The sequence below is a fragment of the Aethalodelphis obliquidens genome, unplaced genomic scaffold, assembly GCF_003676395.1.
Source record: "Aethalodelphis obliquidens isolate GAN/ISIS:26980383/991018 unplaced genomic scaffold, ASM367639v1 scaffold11, whole genome shotgun sequence".
NCBI lineage: Eukaryota > Metazoa > Chordata > Mammalia > Artiodactyla > Delphinidae > Aethalodelphis > Aethalodelphis obliquidens.
Genome location: NW_020837955.1, coordinates 4,885,109 through 4,910,304, shown reverse-complemented (window position 1 = coordinate 4,910,304; position 25,196 = coordinate 4,885,109). Strand labels below are relative to the sequence as shown.

General features: G+C 33.8%; 1 protein-coding gene across 16 annotated transcripts in view; it reads right to left on the bottom strand.

Moving 5' to 3' along the window:
- The window catches only part of PCDH15 (protocadherin related 15), a 718,778-nt gene that overhangs the window by 84,015 nt on the left and 609,567 nt on the right, over window positions 1–25,196 (bottom strand). For all 16 annotated transcript variants that reach the window (XM_027111903.1, XM_027111902.1, XM_027111901.1 and 13 more), the window contains 2 exons: window positions 22,176–22,285; window positions 19,875–20,015 (listed from right to left, as the gene is read on the bottom strand). In XM_027111903.1, the coding sequence (XP_026967704.1) occupies window positions 19,875–20,015; window positions 22,176–22,285 (251 nt within the window). The remainder of the gene's footprint in view (window positions 1–19,874; window positions 20,016–22,175; window positions 22,286–25,196) is intronic.

Here is a 25,196-nt window from a genome sequence, read left to right as displayed (position 1 = left end):
TGGGTGAGGTGCTTATTTCCACAACGGGAAAACAAATTTTATCATGCATTAGAGGCTATCTAGCATTCATTGGAAAAGATGTAGCTGGAGAGATGATTATTGTATGACTTATAAATACTGGGTTTTATAATTTAAACCACATTAAATATACTATAAAGAATACATTTCATCACATGTTAAAATCTCACTCCCTCAATCATCGCACTTTTAAGGAAAAATGTAGCACTTTTTACTAGTACAAGAATGACCCTTTACAAAGAATCTGATAAATGAAAATAACTTACAAACCAGATAAAATGAGGAATAACTGGTAAACATTTTGCAAAAAGTAGATTCAAATTACATAAATATTTTGATGTATTATCTAAGTAAACTTTTCTCATGCATTTCAAGTAGATCAAATATACGGCAATTGATCTACAAACTATCAGGCAAACCCAGATGTTATTACTTTATTGTATCCTCAGCTATAACTAATTAACACCAACCTACTGGCACAGTGGGTGGATCATGGGTGTATAGTATATGTGTCGATTAAATGAATGAATAATCTTCATTGTCCTAGTAAGAATTTAGAAAAAGGCTCCTTTTTGCTTAACTCGGGAAAGGTCAGTGAGACAAGAGAGTTAACCACAAGGTTTTACACCTGTCCTACTGCTATTCATTTAGTTTCTCCCCTATTGGCCTATTTCCCACCATTCCTGAACTGGAGAAGCTAGAATCAAAAAGAAAAACTTACTAGGTCAACAAAGAAGCGTACCAGCAGGGAAGTAAGGTTAATGATAGACTATGCTTCTCTATCCTACAGTACCAGGGCTTCAAATTGCACCCTGGTCAGCCACCAACAGAGTTCATCCAAAATGAAACCCATTTTCATCTTAGTAGCAATTTTAAATTTCTGGAATCAAAGGAGCTAATTTGATAATCTTTTTTAAAAAATAAGTCAAACTAAAACTGAGGATCTAAAGCACAGCATGGTGATGATAGTTAATAATACTGTACTATGTACTTAAATCTGCTAAGAGAATAGATTTAAAATGTTCTCACCAAACACACATATACACACACACACACACAACAGGACACAAATGTGAGTTGATGGATGTGAAAACTAACTTGTGGCAATCATTTCACAGTATATATGTATATCAAAACACCACACTGTACAACTTAAATATATACAGTTTGTCAATTATACTTGAATAAAGCAGGAGAGTGGAAATTGTGATGTATCTAATTAAGGAACATAAAATAAATGTTGGCCAGTCCAAAAATAATTAAAGTACCCCTATAGTTTAATCACTAGAATAGCATCCACTTAGATTTTCTGATTCATTAACAATGTCCATGACACCATAGATTTCTGAGGCTCATACACTTTCACTAGGTGTGTGTAAGGACTAAGGACTGTATCACGATCTTTCATCTAATTTGGGTTTTGATTATTTCTAAGGCAGAAACTTGGAAGCAACTCTCATTTAAATTCGTTTAAGGGAATATACTATTTACCTCCTTGAGTATCTGAAGAATCTTTTTTTCCCTCCATATTATATCATTTTTTTAAGGTAGTTATGAAGCATAGAACAAGAAAGATGCAGGGTGGGTGGGGAGAAAGGAAAGTGGTGTTGATAAAATGGATAAGAGAATACTGTGAGAAGGACAACACAAGTGCCTGATGACCTAATACCCTCTTGCAGTCTTCCTTATGGTTGGGTGAGACAATGACAGGCTTCCAAGGAGAACCACCGGGGATGAAGGAAATTAAACTGGATGAAAGATTGCTTGGCAAGTGTTTTGGTTAAAAGACATTGTATCCTTCTATGCACTTTGGGGCCCAGCGCCTCATTTCCCTTCCTTCACTGACATTCTTTTTCTCCAGTTCTGTATGAGAGAAACTTCTCTTTGGGCAGTACCTTTGCATTGAGTCAGGAAGTTCCAGAAGTGACCCTTGAGGCAACAAAATGTGAGCTACGTTCCTGGTACTTACTAGTTTAAAGAAAGAGAAAATAGAACTATTAAGAATTAAAGCTCAGAAAAGGAAATACAAGTCAGGATATAAAGCTCCTTGAGTAGATCTTCTGTTCTATGTTAGACATCCTAAACAAGGTGAAAAGTGTTCAGAAGAGTAACTGATAGTCAAAATACCATTAACTTTAACTTGACTCTATGTTTTTCAAAACGAAATTTGGTTTGGATATTTTTCCCTTTCCTTTACTTTTAGTAATTAATTCTGTACGGTTATTTTTCTCTTCTTAGGGAACCCTTATTATTCTCAAGATGAATCTGTTTCTTCTATCCACATGACCAACCTATTGCCTACATTGCATCAGGTTCTCATAAAATACTTTCTGAATAATGTTCCAAGGAGTTAAAGCAATGGTTCTAGACCATGATTGATTTTGCCTATCCAGAGACATTTCTGGTAGTAATAACTACAAAGGGTGGGACAGTGGGGGGAGTGCTACTGGAATTTAGCTGGTAGAGGCCAGAGATGCTGAGAACATCCAGTGATGAACAGGACAAGCCCCTATGACAAAAAATTATCCAGCCCAAAATGTCAATGTGATGAGGCTGAAAAACCCTAGTTAAAATGAGAGAGAGACACAGAGAGAGAGAGAGAGAGAGAGAGAGAGAGAGAGATTGGCTAGAGAAATAAAGATAAAATGGAAAGTGTGTGTAAATATATAACAATGCCCTGTCCTGAGCCCATTTACGTGCACATGCCTTCGATATGGGACTCAATTAAAATTGGCTGCAATTATTTGATCAAATATTGGTCATCGCCATCTTCACTGCATTCTTTAAAGTCAGGGGTTCAATCCCATTCACCTCCACCCCTGTCACTGCCCGTTGGCATCTGTTCCTGACATTCCCTCAATCCGTATGCTGTGAACTCCAACCATATCTGTAATTATTACTAGCATATAAACATCAAAGAAATATTGACTGTAATACTTGGGAATACAGGAGCTTAGTCTGATAGAAAACATACACTAGATTAGACTGTAAAACCTTGAAGCCAAGGATGGTGTTTTTCTTATTGTTAAATATTCTTTGTGGTCTAACACATTACATAGATTTTTTTTTTTTGAATTGTATCATAATGTGGTTCTATTGCACAGAACTTTCAAAAAATGCTTGAAATACCAGAGTTATATATTTGTTACTTTGCTGGTGCCAAGAGATCAAAGTTAGATCCTCTTTAAAGTGCATGTACACACACACACACACACACACACACACGTATCTTTTATGCTATTTTTCCTTTAATACTATTTTTGTATGTACTTTACTGGAAAACTAAATTTTAGAAGCACCATGACTTCTACACAGTAGGTGTTTAATAAATGTTGAATTAGACTAAAATTGCTACCACTCCCCTACCTGATATTCGCTTAAATAGAATGAATCACTGTATTTTATCCCCATAAATGAAATGAGATGATACATATTTAAGCCCTTAAAAAATCATAGTGCCAAGCAATGGCATGTTGTTGTTAAGAGTAAGCATATCTCTCTTAAAGTTAACAGACTTTTTTTAAAGTTTAGTATTAGGAAAATACTAAATCTAAAACCATTCATAATTCCATGGGCTGTCTGGAATTACCCTGAAGATTCTTGGTTCTTACACTATTGTTAACTTCCTCTCTGTTCCTCTGCCTTAGTTTATATGCCAGATAAATGACTATTTCTATAGATAAAGGAATGTTTAAGAACAAAAGGATCATCTGAGATAAGCATGTAATCTGATCTTACTAAAGGGTTTATAGATAGTTATTCACTAAGAAAATAGAGTTTGAAAAAAAAGTATAGAAGAAATGTGTTATAGTGTGTTCATTAGATGGAATTAGGAATACAATATATTTACATGATCTTTTGAAAAATAAGTATGTTAGAATGAGAAAAGTCACTGTTTCTTATCTCTCAGCTTTTTGCTCTGCAGGAATTGTACTTAGTCATATTTATATACAATGCTTATTTTAAGTAGTTAGGCAGCAAGAGAGACAATATTTTGAGGTTCATTTTAGTAGTTTTCTAATTTAGCTTTGATGTTGATTTAATTAGTTTTTGCATGATTTTAATTGCTTGTATCTAAAACAGACATTTTTGTATATGTGTTGGCTGAAAGGTTAATAACTGAATTAAAGAAATAACTGCATGTAACTGCTGGCTTCAACTTACACTCAGATTACTATAATATACATTTGATTTTTTTTTTTAATATACACTTGATTTTTAGCTAAGTCTTTTAGTGAAGAAAATGACGACATTGACAATTTTACAACTATAGTGATGAGGAGATAATCAGGGGAGTAATATTCTAAATATTAATTAAAGTTTGGCTTTGTGTCTATATTAACGTATTTTTCCCATTAGGAAAATTTAATAAACTAAGTTTCCCTGTAAACAGTAACCAGCAAAACAGAAGCTAAGAATGCAATATTATTTCTTTTCACTGGCATTGCTAGCATTTTGTGCTAATGCTGAGACCACATTGATGCATTTAGAGGCATTTGCAACAGGAATGATGATGACTTTTAGCTCAGTATGTTTCCATTCAGAATAAACAAACACTATTTTAATTCATTTGTATCTATTAAACTCCATCTCTTTCCACAAAAACAGTTTAATACAGGAGTCATAAGGACCAATAAAACTGCTGTAGTTGTAAACTGGGAAATAAACAAATTTAAGCACAAGCTATGGAGCCAGAGCCTGGGTCAAATGCCAGTAATACTCCATGTACATGGTGTGACCTTACACAGGTTACTTACCCTTTCTGAGTTAGTTTCTCAACAACAACATGGTAAAATGAATAAATAAATGTAAAGCACTAAATACAGTACATGATGGCATCACTATTTCAAATGTCTCAGAGCTTCCTGACTCTCGAGGTAGGAGAGAGAAAGTATTATTATTATTATTATTATTTTATCTGAATGAGGAAGAATATTAATACCATGAAATTTAAAAAAATAATAATTTCTAGCATTGAATTATAAAAGAAATTTTTTTCATGTGGGATATTATATATGGAATATCAAATAATGTAGTGGAAAAATACATATATTTTTACTGCAAATAGAAGAATTTAAATAGTATGAAATACTGTTGGAAGACAGTAAAAGTACCATATTAACTATCCATACTTTTATTTACATGACAGGACTACAAATTTATGAAGAACTTATTTTAAAAAGTCAACAGTCTTTGAGGAAGACACACACTATACAGTATTTGATGTAAAAATATTCTGTGGACATTACAAGCCTAGAAAGAATCATTTTATCCTAAAATTCAGAATCATAGCTGAGAGAAAATAATTATGTTTGAATGGAACAATAAATGAACTTTGTATTTTTGATACACAGTCATAAACAAAAGTATATATTTAAGCCCAAAGTTGTTTTATTTAAACAGAAACAATGATTGATAAATTTGGTAAATTATATAAATAAACAAAAAGCCAAGCCAACAAACAAAAAGATTGTGTCTTGAAAATGCAATTTACTAAGCACTTGAAAATGTACATTGACTCTAAAGACTAATGTCCCATAGGCAGTCTTGAATTGTCATACCTGTCCCTAAACACACAGACACCCCCTCCCACACACAAACACACAACAGAGAGAAACGTTACGTTCTTCTTTCTTGAGACTATAAAGGAGCTTTGTCCAAAAAGGTAGAAAAGAATCCATCAAGAAGAAATTAATAAGCAAACTCTGGTTTACCATATTTTGACAGAAGGAAAGGAAGATGCATTGCTCTTTTTTGAATAGTTTCTCTGTAACAGTCCTTGTATTGGCTTTTTTGTTTACAGTATCTCTTTAAAACCTTTTAAATGATCCATGAAGTAGATTGTCATTTCTGCTTTTCAGATAAAGATATTAAGACAAAGAAATTAAGTCACTATTATAAGGAAGAGCCAGACTTTATATCCAGACATGGCTAAAATTCATCCTCAAGTCTCTCTTCATAATAAAAATAAGATTTGTAATAAAAACAAGGTAACTGTCCATTAGAGACCAGAGATCAGTTCCCACCGGTTCCTAGAATACAGGCAAGCAAACAGTAGAAACCAAATAAAATGTTTCTGAATAAAGAGATAATTTTATTTCAAAGGGCAGACTATTGCAGTCACCCCTTCTATATCTGGTTATCAGTCTGAGTAATGAGTAATGACTTGAAGCATTTATAAATGCCTACAGCATTGCTGAAGGAAGAGAAAAAAATAGTATTTTGAATAATATGTTAAAGTATTTAATAGCAGTACAGGTAGAAGATTCTTCTCTTTAATGCAAAGAAAATATGAGCATCATATTAGTTTCCTATTGCTTCTGTAAATTAGTGGCTTAAACAATATAAATGTGTTATCTTAGAGTTCTGTAGGGCAGAGGGGTATCACTGGGCTAAAATGAAGATGTGTGCAGGTCTACATTCGTTTCTGGAGGCTCTAGGGGTGTATCTGTTTTGTTGCCTTTTCTAGCTTCTAGAATTCGCCTGCCTGCATTCCTTGGTTCATAGTCCCCTTCCATCTTCAAAGCTAGCAATGGCTGACTGAGTCCTTCTCCTTCTGCATCACTCTGGCACTGACTGCCCTATCTTATTTCACTTATAAGGACTTTCATAATTACATTGGGGCCACTTAGATAACCCAAGATAACTACAGCATCTCAAATCCTTAATTTAGTCACACATGGGAAGTCCTTTGGCCATGAAAGGTGACATATTCAATAAACTCCAAGGGTTAGGACATGGGCATCTCTTGGAGAAGGGAAGATTATTTTTTCTGCCTACAACAGGCGTATTACTGCTCTTGTTAAAAAACATAAAATGCAGAGAAGACAGAAAAGTTTTAGGGTGCTCACAGATGACAAATTTAGGAAAAGCAAAATTCTGTGATATTGCAAACATTGGAGTTTTTGTACTTTTCTTTTATGTACAAACAACATTACTGACTCTAGTCACTAATGGTTGTTATGGACTGAATTGTGTCTCCCCCACAGTCATATGTTGAGGCTCTAGCCCCTAATTTGAGACAGGACCATTATGGAAGTAATTCAGGTTAAATGAGGTCATAAGTGTGGGGCCCTGATCCAAAAGGACTAGTGTCCTTCTAAGAAGAGACATCAGAAAGCCAATACTTTCTCTCCCTGTCTGTCTCTGTCTCTGTCCCTGTCTCTGTTTCTCTATCTCTACCCAACTGCCTCTGTGAGGATACTGTGAGAAGGTGGTCATCTACCATCCAGGAAGAGAGGTATCACCAGAAACCAACCCTGATACACCTTGATCTTGAACTTCTAGCCTCTAGAACTGTGAGAAAAAAATTTCTTTTGCTTAAACCACATAGTCTATGGTATTTCCTTATGGCATCCCAAGCAGACTAATACAATGATAATACCAATTACTTAATAATTGAGTGAGCTAAATGCTTTCTGTGCATTATTTTAATTTATCCCCATAAAAACACAGTGTTATTGATTATCCACATTTTATCGATGAAGAAAACAGAGATTGGAGAGATTAAATGACGTGTCTAAGATTACACAACTAGGAAAAGGCAGAAGATTCTCACCCAAACTCTGACAATACATATTCTTAACCATTTCACTTTAAGGCCTTCCTTCAGTTTGGGTAATTTAAAAAATCCAACATAATCCTTAAGCCTCTCTAAAGTTTGTGATTTGTGGGGAGTGGGGCAGGATAGTTTGTGTCAACTAGCATAAAATTTTAATTTACATTTAGGTATTAGGTTTTTAGATATATTTCTATGACTAAAACCACAAGAAACTGACATTTTACTAGGGGATTTCTGAAGTTTTCTAAATTTTAATAAGTGCCCTGGAGGCTGAGAATATAGAGTGATAGAATGGAGCCAGGGCAATCAAGCCAACTTCTCAGTTGTACCAGGAAAATGGTTGAAAGACTATGTAGATAATCCTGTTTAGATTAAAACTGCTCAATGAAGTCTTTCTATATATCCCTCGCTGAAAATATCCTACATTCCTACTTCATAAGAGCTTGAGGCAAAGTAGAAACACCATGGATTCAAAATGAGAAAAATTTTTTCCACATACTTGAGTACTTTGGGACTGATTTTGGACAAGGACAAAGGCCTGCTTCTTTATCTATAATCTGTTGAAAAACGATAGAATTATTTTGGTGATTAAATGTTATAATGAACAGATATGTGCCTATCATCACCATAAAAATGTAAAGCATTAGAGTTGTTGTCCATAAAAAAAAGTGTTTTGGCATACATGCTATTTTCAAAACATTTGCATAGTGAGCAAACTATGTAAAAGTGTATATAATAGTACACTATATATATATATATAAAATGCTATTATATATAATACTATTTTATATATATAATAGTATTATGTATATATTCTTATTTTATATATATATACATATATATATATATATATCTGTGCCTGGTTCTTGACACAGAACTCCTAAAGCTGTAAGTAGAGGTACTAGGAGAATCTTTTGTTCTAACATTTAGTCTTTGACCTTGGTTCCTGACACACAGCTCCTAAGACCCTTGTAATTTCCTGAGTGATGAGTGATAGGAATGTCTGTTGGTTCTCATGAGGTGACTCTTGGCAGGCTCCTGGATGGACACTGGTCACCAGAAAGACCAAGCCATGATTAGAAGCTTGGAACCTAACGCATCATATACACAAAAATGAAAAAAAAATTGAAATAAACTTCATTGGTTCCTTTCTATGCATTTTCTATAGTGTCATCTCTTGTATCTAAAAAGTCTGGAAAGACACCATGTGACTCTACTTTTTCAGCATAAACAAGCCCTGGATGATGCTAGTTAAGCCTATATTTTTCCCCCTAAAATCAAATGAATTTGCTTACTTGTTTGCTTGCTCATCTGTAAGAAGGTATTTCCCCAGGCATTATGTAATTTAGTTGTGAAGACTTAACAAAAAATGAATGATTAAAGAGAAAAGTGATCTTGCAATACACAATCTAATTATTCTTTATCTGTATATCTTTGCTTAGTTCATTAGTCATCTGGTACACAGCATATTTAATAATTAGATTTTTGCAGAAATTGTAGAGGCGATACAAGATGAAGCAATTTAACTACAGCAATTTAGTGCAATGAACAGGCTAAATTTAGTCCTTAGAAAGTAGTTAATAAAAATGTGTCAAGTAGAGATTCATAGTTCTTGCAATATGACACTAAATTCAAGTGTTATGTTTAATCTTCTCCAAAACATCTGATAAGAAAAAAATAATTTTTTGCTGCAACATAAATTTGTGAATCTTCAAAAATTCAAGTAATCAGATACTTAAATTTTTAAGCATCAGTCATAGTAAAAATTGAAAATAGATTTTCATTATGACAGAACATGAAATCTAGCACTATAAACTTCAAGTAATATGCCACTCCTCTACACCTGTCCCCACAGTGCCCAGCTTAGCATTTCATTCAACCACATTTGGGCCCTAAATTGATTTTTGAAAAGTTAAGTAGAATTGCCTTGATTTGTCTGCCCAACATCACTTCCTCCCTTATTTTGAACATTGAACTCCATATTTTTCCCCCTGGGTTACTGTACTTCCATACTCCATGTGCTTAGTGGAACTGTCAATCACAGTGCTCTGCACTCCACACTTGGCCAGGTGTACATGTCTCAACCCAGGCTAATTAGATTCTCCCCCTCAGATCTTTGAGCTTCAAAGTCCATGATCCCAGCTGTCTTGAAGATACTGCCCCCAAAAGCAGTGTTTTGAGTTTCTGACTAAGATTGCTGAAGCTTATCTCTTTTCTTGTCCTTTCTTAAATCTTATTAAGCTTTTGCTTTGATTGTACAAGTCACAGAGTATTCTACTGAGAAGTTCTTTTTAGTATAAATCAGTCAGAGGTGGTTCCTGTTGCTTCCAACCAAATAACTGTTCCAAGTACAGGTGGAAAGACCAACTTAGTCCACATCAGAGAATGGGGACCATATCTCCCTACCTACAGAAAAAGTTTGGATTTTCCATCCCAAGGTACCAAGACATTATAAACTGCAAATTTTCTGTTTAGTGTTGCAAAACTTAAGTATTATATTTTAGCATATTTTCCCCTATGTTGTCATGGATGATTACATTATTTTGACCATTCTTTTTGGGGAAAATGTCTCTTTTTGTACTTACATTATCTGGCTGTCAATCAAGATAATGGTACTCAAATCTAAAGACTCCAAAAGATGTCATGACTGTGTTTCTAAAATGTCACAGCCTACAACCATTGTTTACACAAAGAGCTTAGAAACATGTGGACTCCTTTGTATACAATAATCTACAGGAATAAATGAAGCACTTTTAGTATGTGATTGCTATATTTTTAAGTGTCACTTAAACATATCACAGCTAGTAATAACAAAACAATAATAATAATTATTATAGCTTTTGTTATTGTATGTCTACAGTGCTCTAATAAGGTAAATGCTTTGCAGGCATCATTTTGCTTAAAATTCTCAAACACCCTAAGAGGAATAGACATATTTATCTTGACATAATCTTGAAGATTCTAAAGCTTAGAAAGGTTAGTAAAAATCAAAGATGCATCTGGAACCCAGGCCTGCCTGATACCAAATTCAGGAATCTTAAACAATTTATTATATCAGAGTTTTAGTTATCTGCCTTTTTCTCTGCTGTTCTATTAAGGTTATATTTTAATCTTGAGATGTTGCATTGGTAAATCTTCTGAATTACAATATTTTTCTTAATAAATATTTTTTTACAGAATTGCCATTTACCTCTTTTAATCTCATGTATATCTTAACATTTATAGAATATCATCTAGTAGAAATCTTCCATAAATGAAATTGAGCTGCTGGACTGGATAGAGTATCTGTCTTGCGCATTTTAATAAAATATAAACATAGCAATCTCTATCAGGAAATCTTGATGGCAAGAATATACCGTAAATTAATAACTAGGAACAGACTTTCAAAATTGAAAGTGATAGCATTTAAAATAATGATTTCCCTTAAATTGTTTGTCTGTAATTATTTTTAAGATATTACATAGGGAACTAATTAGGTACAAGATACCAAGAGGGAGAAAAACAGCAATAAGACTGATTAATTGAACTTACAAAAGTTCCTGGGAATAAAAAAAATGAATTCCCTTCAGGAGAAGAACTGACTACTAGACTTGTTTTGAATAATGGTTAAAAAGAATGACAGGCTAAATTTATGTTTCTTATGTCTGAAACATAAAATTCTGTTTCTGCTTTTACATTTATATAGTATGTAAATTAAACTGAAATGCATGTCTCATAAAATATAAATATTAATAAGAATACACTAAATTTTTTAATTGTGTCTATTGTGTAGATTTAACCAAGAAATCCTTGATCTATAGTTTCCTTTTCATCCACGTGCAGGTCTTTTCTATTTATTTGGCATTAGCTATAGTCACTGTGTATCCCAAGTAAGTGTCATCCAACATATTTTTATTAGTCATAAATTTCCTTGAATATCTGTAACGTTTGCAGTTTTTGCCATTTTCTACCTTTCTTGAAATGCCTTCTTTCGTTTGACTAACCGATCATCATTACACAAATTTTACTGCTTTTTTCCATGGCCTCTTATGGCTATTCCTTTCTCTCACTCACTAAATAAATGGCCTCCCTCAAACTCAGTCTTTTGCTCTTTTCTTCTGCCAGTCTCTCAGAGACACAAGGTCAGATGGCCCTGGAGGGTCATTAACTCTCCTCTTTTGCCAGATTAACAAATAACGAGGTCACTGTATCTGGTTTAGCTTGACCTAGGAAAGGCCAAGCAGGATTGAGAACCCCACTGAAGGTTCAACCTATTTATAAAATCTTCCTATGTTGACACTCTCCCCCATATTTCTTTCTATTATTTAAACATAATGCTGAAATTTACTTTTGTGTAGTTAATCAACGGGAAGCTTTTTTTTTCCTCAAAATAATCAACCAGTAAGTTTGGCTTCTTGTTAAACTTGGCAAAATAGAACATGTCACCAAAAGAAAAGAAGGCTTTCATTTTTTATAAGAGATAAAAATAAATAAAATAATCTAACAGCTATCTAAATCTTTAGCAAAATATTAAAAAGACTTGTGCTATCTTAACCTGTAGAGAAGACCTGACCTTGATTATATAACAACAGAGTGTAGAGGGCCAATAACTGTGCTCATAAACAAAATGAAGACAATGTATTTAGCAGCAAATCCTGATAATTTTTCCCATATTTTAAATTTTTATTGAAACACAGTCGATTCATAATGTTCTGTTATTTCCCATATTTTTAATGATTAAAATGAACTTTATGTTTATGTTGTATAGATAGTGGCTCAAGCTTTCCATTTCTGGAAACATTGATATTTCTATAATACATATGACTTAACAGATTTCACTTCTATGAGCAGTTTCATATGCATTTAATATGGCTTAGTTTGCCGCTATTGAAATCGTGGATATTTTTGAAACAAAAGGCATGGAGTTTCTATTGCATAGCTTTGGGACTTCATTATTAATCAAATGACTGCTGCTCCCAGAAATAGAATATAAGGTAAAAATATTTGTGAATGAGTGAATAGTCTCCCATTTTAAATTCAGACCAATCCCAACTGAAATTCAGACTAAAAATGCAAAATAAATATATAATTAATTAACTGTAATAATTAAACAGATGTTCTCATGAATAAAGAAAATTATACCTCCTGTCTTTTAAGTTCTGGCACTTAATCTTAGATGTAAGTTAAGGAGAACCATTTTATGCACTCTTGGACTACTAAATATTTTAATTTTAATTGCCAGTAAAAGCAATATAAAATGTTTTCCTCATGAAACATGATTTTTTCTGCATAACACATGTGAAGAAATACATATGATAATCTACACTGTAATTTAGAAAGGTTAACTGCACATCTTTGTCATCAATTCAACAAACCACTTTTGGGATCAATGGAAGAACTTTGCCTCAATGCACTTAGCTTCAGAAATGTATTAATAAAATTCTATAACCATTTTAAAATCACATTTCCAAGCAAAGCTTTTTGCACAATTAAATTGTTTTCTTGGACAGATAGATTTTTTTTTCTTTAAAAATGTAGCTGTGTCAACTGTGTATTTATATAAAATACTTAGAGTGTTTGAGACAAAAATACCATAAAGGATTTATGGCATTAGTTTTCATACAGTAGTCCTCAAGTTTTAAAGTAATAAAGTATGAATATAGGTTCTAAAAAACTGTGGTCATATATTTATAGTACAAATATAAGGCCTTGAATATACCTGGGATTTTAGGACTGAAAAAATAACATGTAACATGCTGCAGTGTTGTTACCTAAGTTATATCAGGAATGCTTTTGTAAGTCAGTCAATCATGAGTAAAGAGTCATTAACATTATTTGTCACAGACCTTCTGTTTGGAGCCAGAAAAGCCAGGGAAATGAGATGTATTACAAGCTTGTACCCTAAAGCAAAACCATAAAGTGAAATCAATATCATTTGAGTTGTTTTAATACCAGTTTAAGGTTTATCTTAATTGTCCTGTCATTTATTCCTGATTGAAAGGCTAGTTATTGCATCAAAACACAATGATATATTTATACAAAGCTATGTTTTTTCTTCCACACTTGAAGATAATTTTACTGTAAAAGAAAAACTGCACTTCAATTGTGAAATTCCATATATCAAACTGAGCTCTAATAAAATTGCACATTATGTATTATTGCTTTTGTTTTATATAAGATAAAAAATGGTGATGACTTTGTGGCAGAAATATTGATACAAGTTTCTGTGGAATTTCTCAAGGACATAGGCTCCTTGAAATCTCTTTGGGGCCAATAACTTTCATCCTGAAGACCCAGGAGAGACTGAGTTGTTCAGGGGAGATAGAGAATTTATTACAGTGCTATATGTCAATTTTATCTCAATAAAACTGAAAAAAAAAAAATGTTTCAACTACATTCTGCTCTCCAGCCACACTGAAATGGTGAGCTTAATATGGGCATATGGAATTTAATTATAAAAGCCTGTTTTTTCTTTTCTGCTCTCCCTTTCATCCTGCTGATTTGAGGTAATCTTTTTCCTGCTGTTGAATAAAACCTCAAGATATTCCATAATTTAAAAAAATAAACAGATTTAGTTAATAGAAAGTACTATGATCATATTGTTTTTTAAAAAAGATTCTCTAGTTCAATATATTAATCAATACTTCAAATTTCTTCCTTCCCAGCTAAGATGTTCTCCTGGAAAGTATCCTGTCTTTGGAGAAGAGATTGTAAGAGATTTCTTTCTTCTTTATTAATTACCTCTTCACCTATTTACTAGCAGCTGTTTGTTTAACACTCAGGTTGCCATCGTCTGGTATTAGAGATTGAGGAGGAAAGATTGGTAAGGTAGGCAGGAAAGTTTCGACTTAATCATTATTGTGAAACGGTTGAACACTTTTGGGCCAGACCTGTGTTTAAAACAGACTTTGTCAATGGGGCACTTTCAGCATTGGTGTTCTCTCCTGCTGCAACTTTATTTTGAAAGTGCTTTTCAATTACAGTTGACCTTTGAACAACACGGGTTGGAACTGCATGGGTCCACTTATTTTTCATAATAGATATTTTGTAATAGTAAATACTACAGTACTATACTGTCCAAGGTTGGCTGAATTTGCTGTTTAACAAATGTTTTCTGTTAATTTGGATTATTTTATTCATCATTTATTCATTCATTTGATCATATATTTATTATATTACCCACTACTTCCAAAGAAGATTAATGAAGCTTAAAAGATAAAAGTTAGTCGTTAAGAGAGGGAAAAAATGTATCTAGAAGCCCTGGGTGAAAAATCTAAAGCACTTGAGGGAAAATTTAATCCTAAACTCGGTAACAGCACAGTGCAAGGACCTGAGAGGGCTATATAGTTCCTATTATCTTAAATTCATTGACTGTGAAAAAAATTCCCCTGATTCAACAAATATTTCAAATATCCTTGGATTAAGATAATGTGTTTAGGGATTTGAGGAAGACGACTAAGGTGACAATGTAATATTTGAATCTTCCTGAATCCTCCTCATTACTAAAAGACAGAGATTTGGATAGCAAAATATTGGGAGAAAATATACCATGCAATTGGCAATTCTAAAAAGCGAGACAATGTCTTGCAGGAATGCCTCCCTTTTGACAAAGACTTGCTATCACTTGCTATAAAAGCGGCAGACCCTCTAAGTTCTCTCCTGTGGTGCAATCCACTCATGTGAAGGTCTGAAGGCCCTACACTGCCTATGAGGTTTGGAGTTCAGGGAGCTGCACTGCTATGCTGATTGCTAAGCTGATACTCCTGCTAATACTTTTGTAGGGAGTAATAGGGTCCTTGCATCTGACCCAGAAGTTTATTTTTTTATCTTGTACCAACATCCATAGAACTTTATTGGTTAAATTATTATTAACCCATGTAGTTATTCTTGTGGGTATTCTCCTGCTTTTATGTCTCCTCCCCACTATCAAGTTTTAAGTAGGATAATATCCTAGCATCAAACCAAAAACCTACAGATAATATCTAAGACTAAATAAGGCAACAAGCTAGCCTCCAGATCACAGAGTATGAACTTCTGAGGAAAACAAATGACATAAACCAGATCTCTGTACTAACTGCAAGTGTGATAACTACTGCTTTTAAGGGAGTTCAGAGAGGGATAAGGGTTTCTGGTGGCCCTGAGAGCTGGTGAACCTCAAAATTACCAGCACACACTAAATGAAGAAGATACTAAGTTAATATGAACGCAGTAGCAGGACAAAACTCCACACTAAGGAGAAAGGAAAAAACAGTGAGAGCAGAATATAAATTGAGCAGGACAGGCACAATAGGGGAAAAGCAAAGAAAACGTCTCCAAGTAAAACGGGAGTGCAGAGGAAAGCAAGCAGATTTCTAAAAGCTGAAGAATAATTTTTAACACATTATGAAAATAACTGAAACAGGTATTCTACAGCTGTGAATTAGAAAAGCATTCCTGAAACTACCCTGAAAGATTAAAAAGACAGAAGGTAGAAAGAGAAACATGAAAGATAGAAAAAGATCATGGTCAAAGCCACAAAGTAAAAAGAGACCAGTGAGCAAAAGAATAGAAACCTTTTCTTCTGCTTTTCCTATAGGAGTTGGACCTCAGAGTAATCAAATATTTGATATTGAGAGAGTTTTTATAGAAATATTTTGGCTAATACATATAGAAGAAATAAAAGGAAGAATTAATAGTTGGGAAATGATTAACAGTGGCTGCTATTATCACAGGAGGAGAGAGCCAAAGAGACTTGGTGTACCTCCTTAAAGAAGTAGTGAGTATCACCTATGATTTATTTCTTAAAAAACAACAACAACAACAACAACCTGGATCTAATCAAGACTCCGGCTCTAATGACAATTTATAGGAAATAAAGAAGACAGAGAAAAATATGAAGTGACCCACTGAAGATACAGTTGTCAAAATCCAGGTTTCAGAGATCTGATTTCTCAAACAAATAAATAACAAGATGGATAAAAAGGAGTGACAATGGTGAAGCCTACAGATTAAAAGAGACTTAAAGAGCTGTCAGCCAACTGCAGTATATGAACTTATTTGGATTCCAATGTGAATAAATTTTTAGTACAAGTATCGAATGGATATCTGTTGATACTGAGGAATTTCTGTTAGTTTGGGGAGAGTAATAATGGTATTCTGATTAAGTTTTAAGAGTCTTTATCTTTAAGAGATACATATTGAAATACTTACAGATGAAATATTATGTCTCTGTGTTGTTTCAAAATAATGGAGTGAGACTAAATGAAAGATTTCCCAGGACTCAACGAAGTTGGGTAGTTGATACATAGAGGTTCATTATAATAGTCTGTAATTTTATTTACGTTTGAAATGTTCCCCGCTAAAAGATTAAAATGTCTTAAATACTGTTAATATCAAATTTTGGAAATGTGCTGTAATTTTTTCTATTTTAATTATTAATTTGCTTTAAATATTAAATTTACTTACAGCATAGTTGTAAAACTTACTTTGAAAATTATTTCATTAATAAATTCTTGGTAAAGAAATTATAATAAAATCTTCTTCAATGAATTAAATTTATTCTGTTTATTACCTTTATTCATATGATATGTGATAGAGCTAAAGATCATAGGGTAGCTAATTCTGAAGAAGGAATGAAACTTTAAACAATTAACCTCAATTTACATAATGGTCTTATTATTTGCATAGCTAATGGGTAGGGTTTGATCATAGGCCATTAACAGTCATTAATAAGTGAAACTGTATTGGAAATACTACATGGGTTTGTACTTCAGACTCAAGAAGCAAAGGTTAGTCATGACACAGACACAGAGAATGGACTTGAGGACACGGGGAGTGGGAAGGGTAAGCTGGGACCAAGTGAGAGAGTGGCATGAACATATATACACTACCAAATGTAAAATAGATAGCTAGTGGGAAGCAGCCGCATAGCACAGGGAGATCAGCTCGGTGCTTTGTGACCGCCTGGAGGGGTGGGATAGGGAGGGTGGGAGGGAGATGCAAGAGGGAGGAGATATGGGGATATATGTATATGTAGAGCTGATTCAGTTTGTTATAAAGCAGAAACTAACACGCCATTGTAAAGCAATTATACTCCAATAAAGATGTTTAAAAAAAAAAAAGTCAGTCATGAAATGTTATTGGGTTGGCCAAAAAGTGCGTTCGGGTTTTTCCGTACGATCTTATAAAAACCCGAACGCACTTTTTGGCCAACCCGATAATAACAAATAGTCAAAGCATTAGGCATTAAACAAACTAACATTTAGCTTTTCGGCTTCACACATTTCTGAGAGGATAATTCATGAATTTGCTAACTGGTCTCACTGTGCATGCATACTAGGGCACATGTAAGTATACATGGGTGTATTAGCTAAACTTTTATTAGCCTCAGATTTACATTTAAATTACAGTGAGAACTAGTTTACTATACTCACATATGAAACATCAATCTGTCTTTATGCCTAGAAATCAGAGCTATTTCTTGAAAAATGCTAGGGTCTACAACTTAAATATTTGGCAAATTTTTTTTTCTAATTCTAACTTTCTGTTTGTTTCAAAGAAAGATGACAAATGGTTTTCAATTAACTTTTACATTTACTTTTATTTGCAATAAGGTAGTTTACATTATGTAATTTAGAACTACTCTAACCTTTCAACTCCTGGTTTAGTCAATTTAATTTACAATTGAATTGTAAATTGTAAGTGTCCTCTATATTTTATAAAAACGTAATTGCTTGCAGTTTAAAGATTTTAAAAACTCAAATAACTGGTCTGCTATTTTTTTTTTTTTTGCAGTACGCGGGCCTCTCACTGTTGTGGCCTCTCCCGTTGTGGAGCACAGGCTCCAGACGCGCAGGCTCAGAGGCCACGGCTCACGGGCCCAGCCGCTCCGCGGCATGTGGGATCTTCCCGGACCGGGGAACGAACCCGTGTCCCCTGCATCGGCAGGCGGACTCTCAACCATTGTGCCACCAGGGAAGCCCCCTGGTCTGCTATTTTTAAACAATTATGTAAGTGATGCATAATCACTGAAGACAGTTTAATTCCTGTAATTCCACAGACACACTGTATATAATCTGATTTTTCCAATGATTTGGTTGTGCTTTTACAAACAACTGTGCAGGCCTCTACCTTAGATCTGTAAGTGAGATTTGAAATACATGAACAGAAGTGATTTATTTTTATGATCATCAATTGCTGAACTGATACAGAAAACTCTGTAGCACATCTTTTGCCTCTCACTCCCACCTTGCTCACTCTTCTCTTATCCTGCTGGGGTGCTCTCTCTCTCTCTGGCATTCATATGGGTACTCTTGCTCTGGCTCTCAGGGTCTCTTCTTTTATCCTCTTTCCTGTTTTAAAGATGCTGATTGATGGAGTGCTGTGAGAGTATGTCCAGAAATGGGCCCAGAGTAAAATATAAATGTTTCATACCCTGTTTTGTTATTTATACTTTCTCTGGGCCTCTATTCTGCTAGTAGTTAAATTAAATCAGGTTTTCCTGGGTTTTCTAGATTTTAAAAAATTTCCCATTCATTATAACAGCTGATATATGACAATGTTAAGTTACAAAAAGATGGATTGCTTAATGTGCAAAGGAGTATTATCTCAATGGATGGAAAAGAACAGTGTTTATCCCATTACCAGTAACATCTCTCAGAATCTATGCTGGCCCCCTTCACAAATTGGCTTTTACTTGGTTCGCTGTATGAGTAAACTACACTACACCAAAATGCTAAAGAAAGATTTTGGAGTCAAAAGATAGCTTAAATCTCCTTTTCATTTACTGACAGTAACATTTTTTTTGAAAAATCACTTAACCTTTTCTTGTCTTTGTAAAATGGGGATAATAAATCTCATTTCCTAGAAATGGGTGTGAATTAAGTATAATGCTAACATTATGATAAATGTTAGTCACTCTTTTTAAGATGCATTTTCCTCTGCTCTAAGAAAATACAAAGTACCAGAAGCCACACAATTCAGGAAATGTATGGTAATCATGTGCCCCTTAACAATATACATTCCAAGGGGTTAGCCATAACTACCCAGTGTAATTAAGAATAAGGTTTCTATGCAACATACACCAATAATGATGGCATTCCAGTAAGACTGCACAAAATTTGAAAACATTGTGTTATTACCTTGACATTTAAGAAGTATGAAGTCATTCTCTGCATTGTCATATATCAGATCTTAAAATGAATGGGCAGTCATCTTTGAGTGTTAATGATCTTTCTACGTTCTCCACTGAGGATTTTATTTAGACATATGTATTTCATTAGAAAATAAATAAAAACACCATAAAATTCTTGTAAAATCCTTAAGTAATACAACTTACTTTTTGAAGGAACACGTAGGTTGGCGAGGACTACTTCCAGGGAATCAGCTTGGACTCGAAGTACATAGCTTGTCCTTGTCTCATAATCCAGAGGGCCATTCACATAGATTACACCCGTGATGTTATTAATTCCAAACTTATCTAGAATTAAAACACAATTCCTTGGTTACTCTCTTCACACTGTAAGGGAAAATAATTCTCTTTAAAAAGCACTGTGATTTTTAAAACACATATAAGAGTTACAAAATGCTGGCTTTGGAAACTCTGTTCCAGTTCCTGAAATTATCAACATCAGTGTTTCCCTAAATGCATGTTTTGAAATTCAAGTTTTTTTGAGATTCTCCTGGAAATTGATGTTTCTATGGTCAATTAAATCTGAAACAATGCATACTATTTCCCTCACCGTAGATACACATAATCTTCTGCCACACTAAATGCTTCTAGAAATTTTGTTTTAAAGAAATCCATTTAATTTTGTTTAAGCAATTATTTTATGACCTTATTGGATTATTATACTTTTTATGATGTAATGCATCTTATTATCCTGCAGATTTAGTGTTTTGCTAGGAATGTGAGAGGGAACAAACAGAACAAACAGATAATTTCATATGTTGATTATTTAGAAAATATTATTTATTATTCTAAATATCTTAAAATATTTTGCCCTGAAGTCTATTTATTTATTTATTGCGGTACGCGGGCCTCTCACTGTTGTGGCCTCTCCCGTTGCCGAGCACAGGCTCCGGACGCGTAGGCTCAGCGGCCATGGCTCACGGGCCCAGCCACTCAGCGGCATGCGGGATCCTCCCGGACCGGGGCACGAACCCGTGTCCCCTGCATCGGCAGGCGGACTCTCAACCACTGCGCCACGAGGGAAGCCCCTGAAGTCTATTTATTAAAATAAATTTGGTCATATATATTTGAGTGAAGGGCAGGGCACACTGGCAACCTTTGTAATACCCCACCTCTTTCACTCTCTCTGTCTTTTCCTCACTCTGGTTTTCTCCACAGCATTTATCACTACCTAAACACTATATGTTTATTAACTTAATAATTGTTTAATAATTGTTACTATCTCCTCTCATTGGATTGATAAATTCTATGAGGGCAAGGATCTGTCTATTTTGTTCACTGCTCTATCCTAAGTAGCTAGAAGGTACTGAGTACATGATAGATGCTCAATAAATATTAGTTGAATAAATTGATAAGCAAATAAATTGAATGTAAAAAGAATCATTGTGGTGGAGTGTGGGTAATAAGTAGAGCCACTTTGCTAACTTCAAGGAAGAGAACAGATAGAATTACAGAAAAAATTATAAGAACAGATTCAGAAATCTTAGCTTCAGTCAGATGTTATAAGTTCAAGGAAAAAGGAAAGTCAGTAATATTTGGAGAGGAGGCATAACAGCACAGGAGAAACAAAGACAATAAGAAAAGTACTACATTGAGCACTTGCTTCAGGGGCAGTAATTTCCAGTAATGGTTGGTCACTGAAATACTTGAAAACAGCTTTTATAATTTCCTTGCAAACTGCTTTACAACATTAACATTCATTCATTTAATATTGAATATGCATGTGTTTTTTAAATGTATATTAACTGGGTTTTTAGTTTGTTTGTTTTTTTACCACCTACAACATGCCAGACCATTTAACTCATAAAAAGGGAAAACCAGAGGACAACTAACCTGTGGGTCATAGGTGAAACAAATAATCAATATGCAAATTGAAAAACTGAGTTAGGAACTTATTCCCACAGGTTAGCAAACCATTCCATTCTCAGTGAAAAGTGATGGTAGACAAAACTCAACTTATTTATTTACTTACAACTGTTGATTATATGTTTGATTTGACAGTTTGAGGACTCATACAAAAGGCTTTTTATCATGGATGTGGCTCTTTGGGCATTCACAGTTATTTCTGTTCCTAAAATTTCTTCAGGATTAGTTAATGTATGACATGGGGTAAGGGCTGTGGATGGCACAAAACAGTGGCCAGAGACTACTGCAGGCTATGATTATGACCAAAAGCTGAAAGTATGCATTAATTTTGAACATGTTATTAAAATATCCCTAATTCAGGGGGAGGGGAACACTTTCAGAATTGGATATTGAGTATTCCCTAGGGGAAATAAATAGCATTTGTCAATATAACTGGATTTTTAATCAGATTCAGCACATAGTTACATTTAAGTCAGACACATCTTACTAGAAAAATAGGGTAAAGAGTAATTAAATCTGAAATTTATTCCAAATCTAAGTTTATTGTTTTATGATGAAAACACAGACTAAACATATACTCACCTTCTTCATTTCCTGCAACAATGGAGTACACAATACTCTGATTGATGGCTGCAGCAGAAATTACACCAACCATAGTCCCTCTGGTTGCAAGTTCACTTACTGGAGGCGGTCTGCAGGTTTAGAGAAGATAATTTACTTTTCTTGTCCATTTTGTCATGATGGAGTTTTGAATTTAATAATAGAATATGTTAGTTTTGTGCATTTGTGTTTATTTGAATAATACTATTTTTTGAACTTTTCAACAAAGTAACACATTCAGACTCCAGCCCTATGTTCAAAATTATGCAAATGTTCTTTGTTAAGAATGTCTTGTCACACGTATATTACTACTTTATTATCTGCCAAAAATTGTATAAAATTCATTTTACTTGTCTCAACTTCTGGACAGAATGCAATAGGTAGATACAGTTTGCTATCTCAAGTTGCTAAAGAAAAATATTGCTTTTATGTTGGTAATATTAGCATATTTAAGCAAATGGCCTCCAGATATCTCTTTTTAGTCTAGTCCTTATCCTGCTCTACTTTAAACTTTAACTGTACTAAACGTATTTGAATGGATGGCATCACAAAATTAATATTTCTTTTGAATTCACTTATTTTACTTAACTGTAACCATATTATTCCCCCAGTACTATGACCCTTAATTTTATTTATCTATTTAAAAATTTTTTTGAATTATAGTTGATTTACAATGTTATGTTAATTTCTGCTGTACAGCAAAGTAACTCAGTTATACATATATAGTCTTTTTCATATTCTTTTCCATTATGGTTTATCACAGATATTGAATATAGTTCCCTGTGCTATACAGTAGGACCTTGTTGTTTATCCATCCTATATATAATAGTTTGCATGATACTTGTTTAATTTTAAAAATAAATTTTCAACAACACAGTATCTCATTCTCAAAATATCCATTTTATTTTACAATATTGGTCACTGTGACTAGGCTATTATAACTTTATCTTCATAAACTAATGCAAACAATCTCACTCTTACAATTCACATACTTATATCATCCAACTCCAACAGATTTAGAAAATTCTTAAATATAAAGTTTTAACATCTCCGAATCTTTTTATAGTCCAATCTATCTAACCCATCTGATTTCTATAAGCTTTAGCCTCTTTCTTCAAACTGATAAGATAAATCCTACTGACACTCTTTCACATGGCCTTTTATCTTGTAATACTTACTCTTAATATTACCCTTCATTTTTATCTCCATCTTCTCAGTTCTTCTAATCTAGATTACATTACACAATTATATTGTGCTTACATGAAGCCTTTTATAACAAATTCTGAGCTACAAATACAGTCTGAAAAATTAATTACATACAATCCTTCTTAAACATCTTGTCCAAAATGCTATGTTCTTTGCCACTGTACTCCATATACTTGATAGACTAAAATTACCTAAATGTAAAATGATCTATCTTACAGACAGATGTTATAGCACCTAATGGTGGTCCATATCTCCAGTGAATGGTCAATAACTATTTCTTGACAAAGAGTAAGAACTAACCTGTATAATTTTTTAATGAAAATTATAAAGTATTTATCTATTTATTTATTTGTTTGTTTAATTTTACTTCTCTGCATATTTTCTGCCTTCTTTTGTTAATAGCATCCAGATATCGCTTTGAATAACCATACCTCCTTCATTGTTAGTCTAAATGGTTTGGGTAGAACTGACCCAATCCCCCAGGTATATCGATAGACACACTACCCAGCTCTGGCCAATGAGAGCACTTTATTTTGCTTTGCTGTATGTTCATGTGTGGTAAATGTTTCATGCAAACCCAATGAAAGTCTTGTCCAAGAATGTTACTGTAACCAAAAAAAAAAAAGTTTTTTTGTTGTTATTGACTAGAATATTAATGTTTCTCCCTATGAGGGGGTTCTTTCTGATAATAAAGCAACACAAATGAAATAACTAAAGGTTGAAAATACATCCTGTACACTTTGACTAGTAATCTAAATGCTTTTATACTTGAAGCTAAGTAAACTCATCATTTCAGTTACTAAAACAATAAATTCTCCTTTATCTAGTATTTCAATCACTTGCAATCAAAAGAGTCCCAAAGAATAAAAAAATATTTAGATAAGAAAAGGATACATTTACCTAAGCAGACTTCTAAAGAAAGATATCTGAGGTAACACAATTATATTTTATAAGCAATTTACCTAGGCATCGTCACAGTGTCAGTTTTGTGAAATAAGGATGCCTTTGGTAATTTTGAACCTAAAATGACAGTAGACTACCACAAAAAGGAAGGCACTTCGAAAAGTGACACTAAGGTTAGTTTTGATGGATTATGAATAGATATCTTTTTCTATGATATTTTAGATTATAAACAGACATTAAGACTAATTGTTGTTTGCAACATTGGCTAGTGGTTGACCTTGGTGATTGTGAAATCATTAAACCTGGAAAGGGTTAAAATTAAAGAGTCATGGAAACACAGTAGGATCCTCACCTTGGTATTCCTAGCCTTGTGTATCTCCTCTTGTAGGAGGGGCAGACTGTGACTTGTTTCTAATGGACAGAATACAGCAAACAAGATGGGATGTCACTTCAGTGACTATGTTATATTAGATTATAACTTGTAACTTCTTGCTAGCGGACTCTGACTACTTCCCTTGCTGGATTTAATGAAGTGAGTGGAGACGTGGAATGGTGAGTTCTGACCAACAATCAGCAAGCAACTAAGGCCCTCAGTAAAACATCCCACATGGAACTGAATCCTAGCAACAACCACATGAGCTTGGAGGTAGACCCTTCTCTAGTCAAGCCTCAAGTGAGATTCTTGCCCTGGCCAACATCTTGACTAAAACCTGTGTGAGACTATGAAAGAGAGGACACAGCCAACAATTTCCTGGCCTACAGAAACTTCAAGATAATAAGTGTGTTGTTTGAACTCATTACATTTGCAGTAGTATTATTATGGTGCAATACACAACTAATACACATGGCTTGGATATTAGAGCAATGAATTGTTAACGACAGATCAAATTTCAT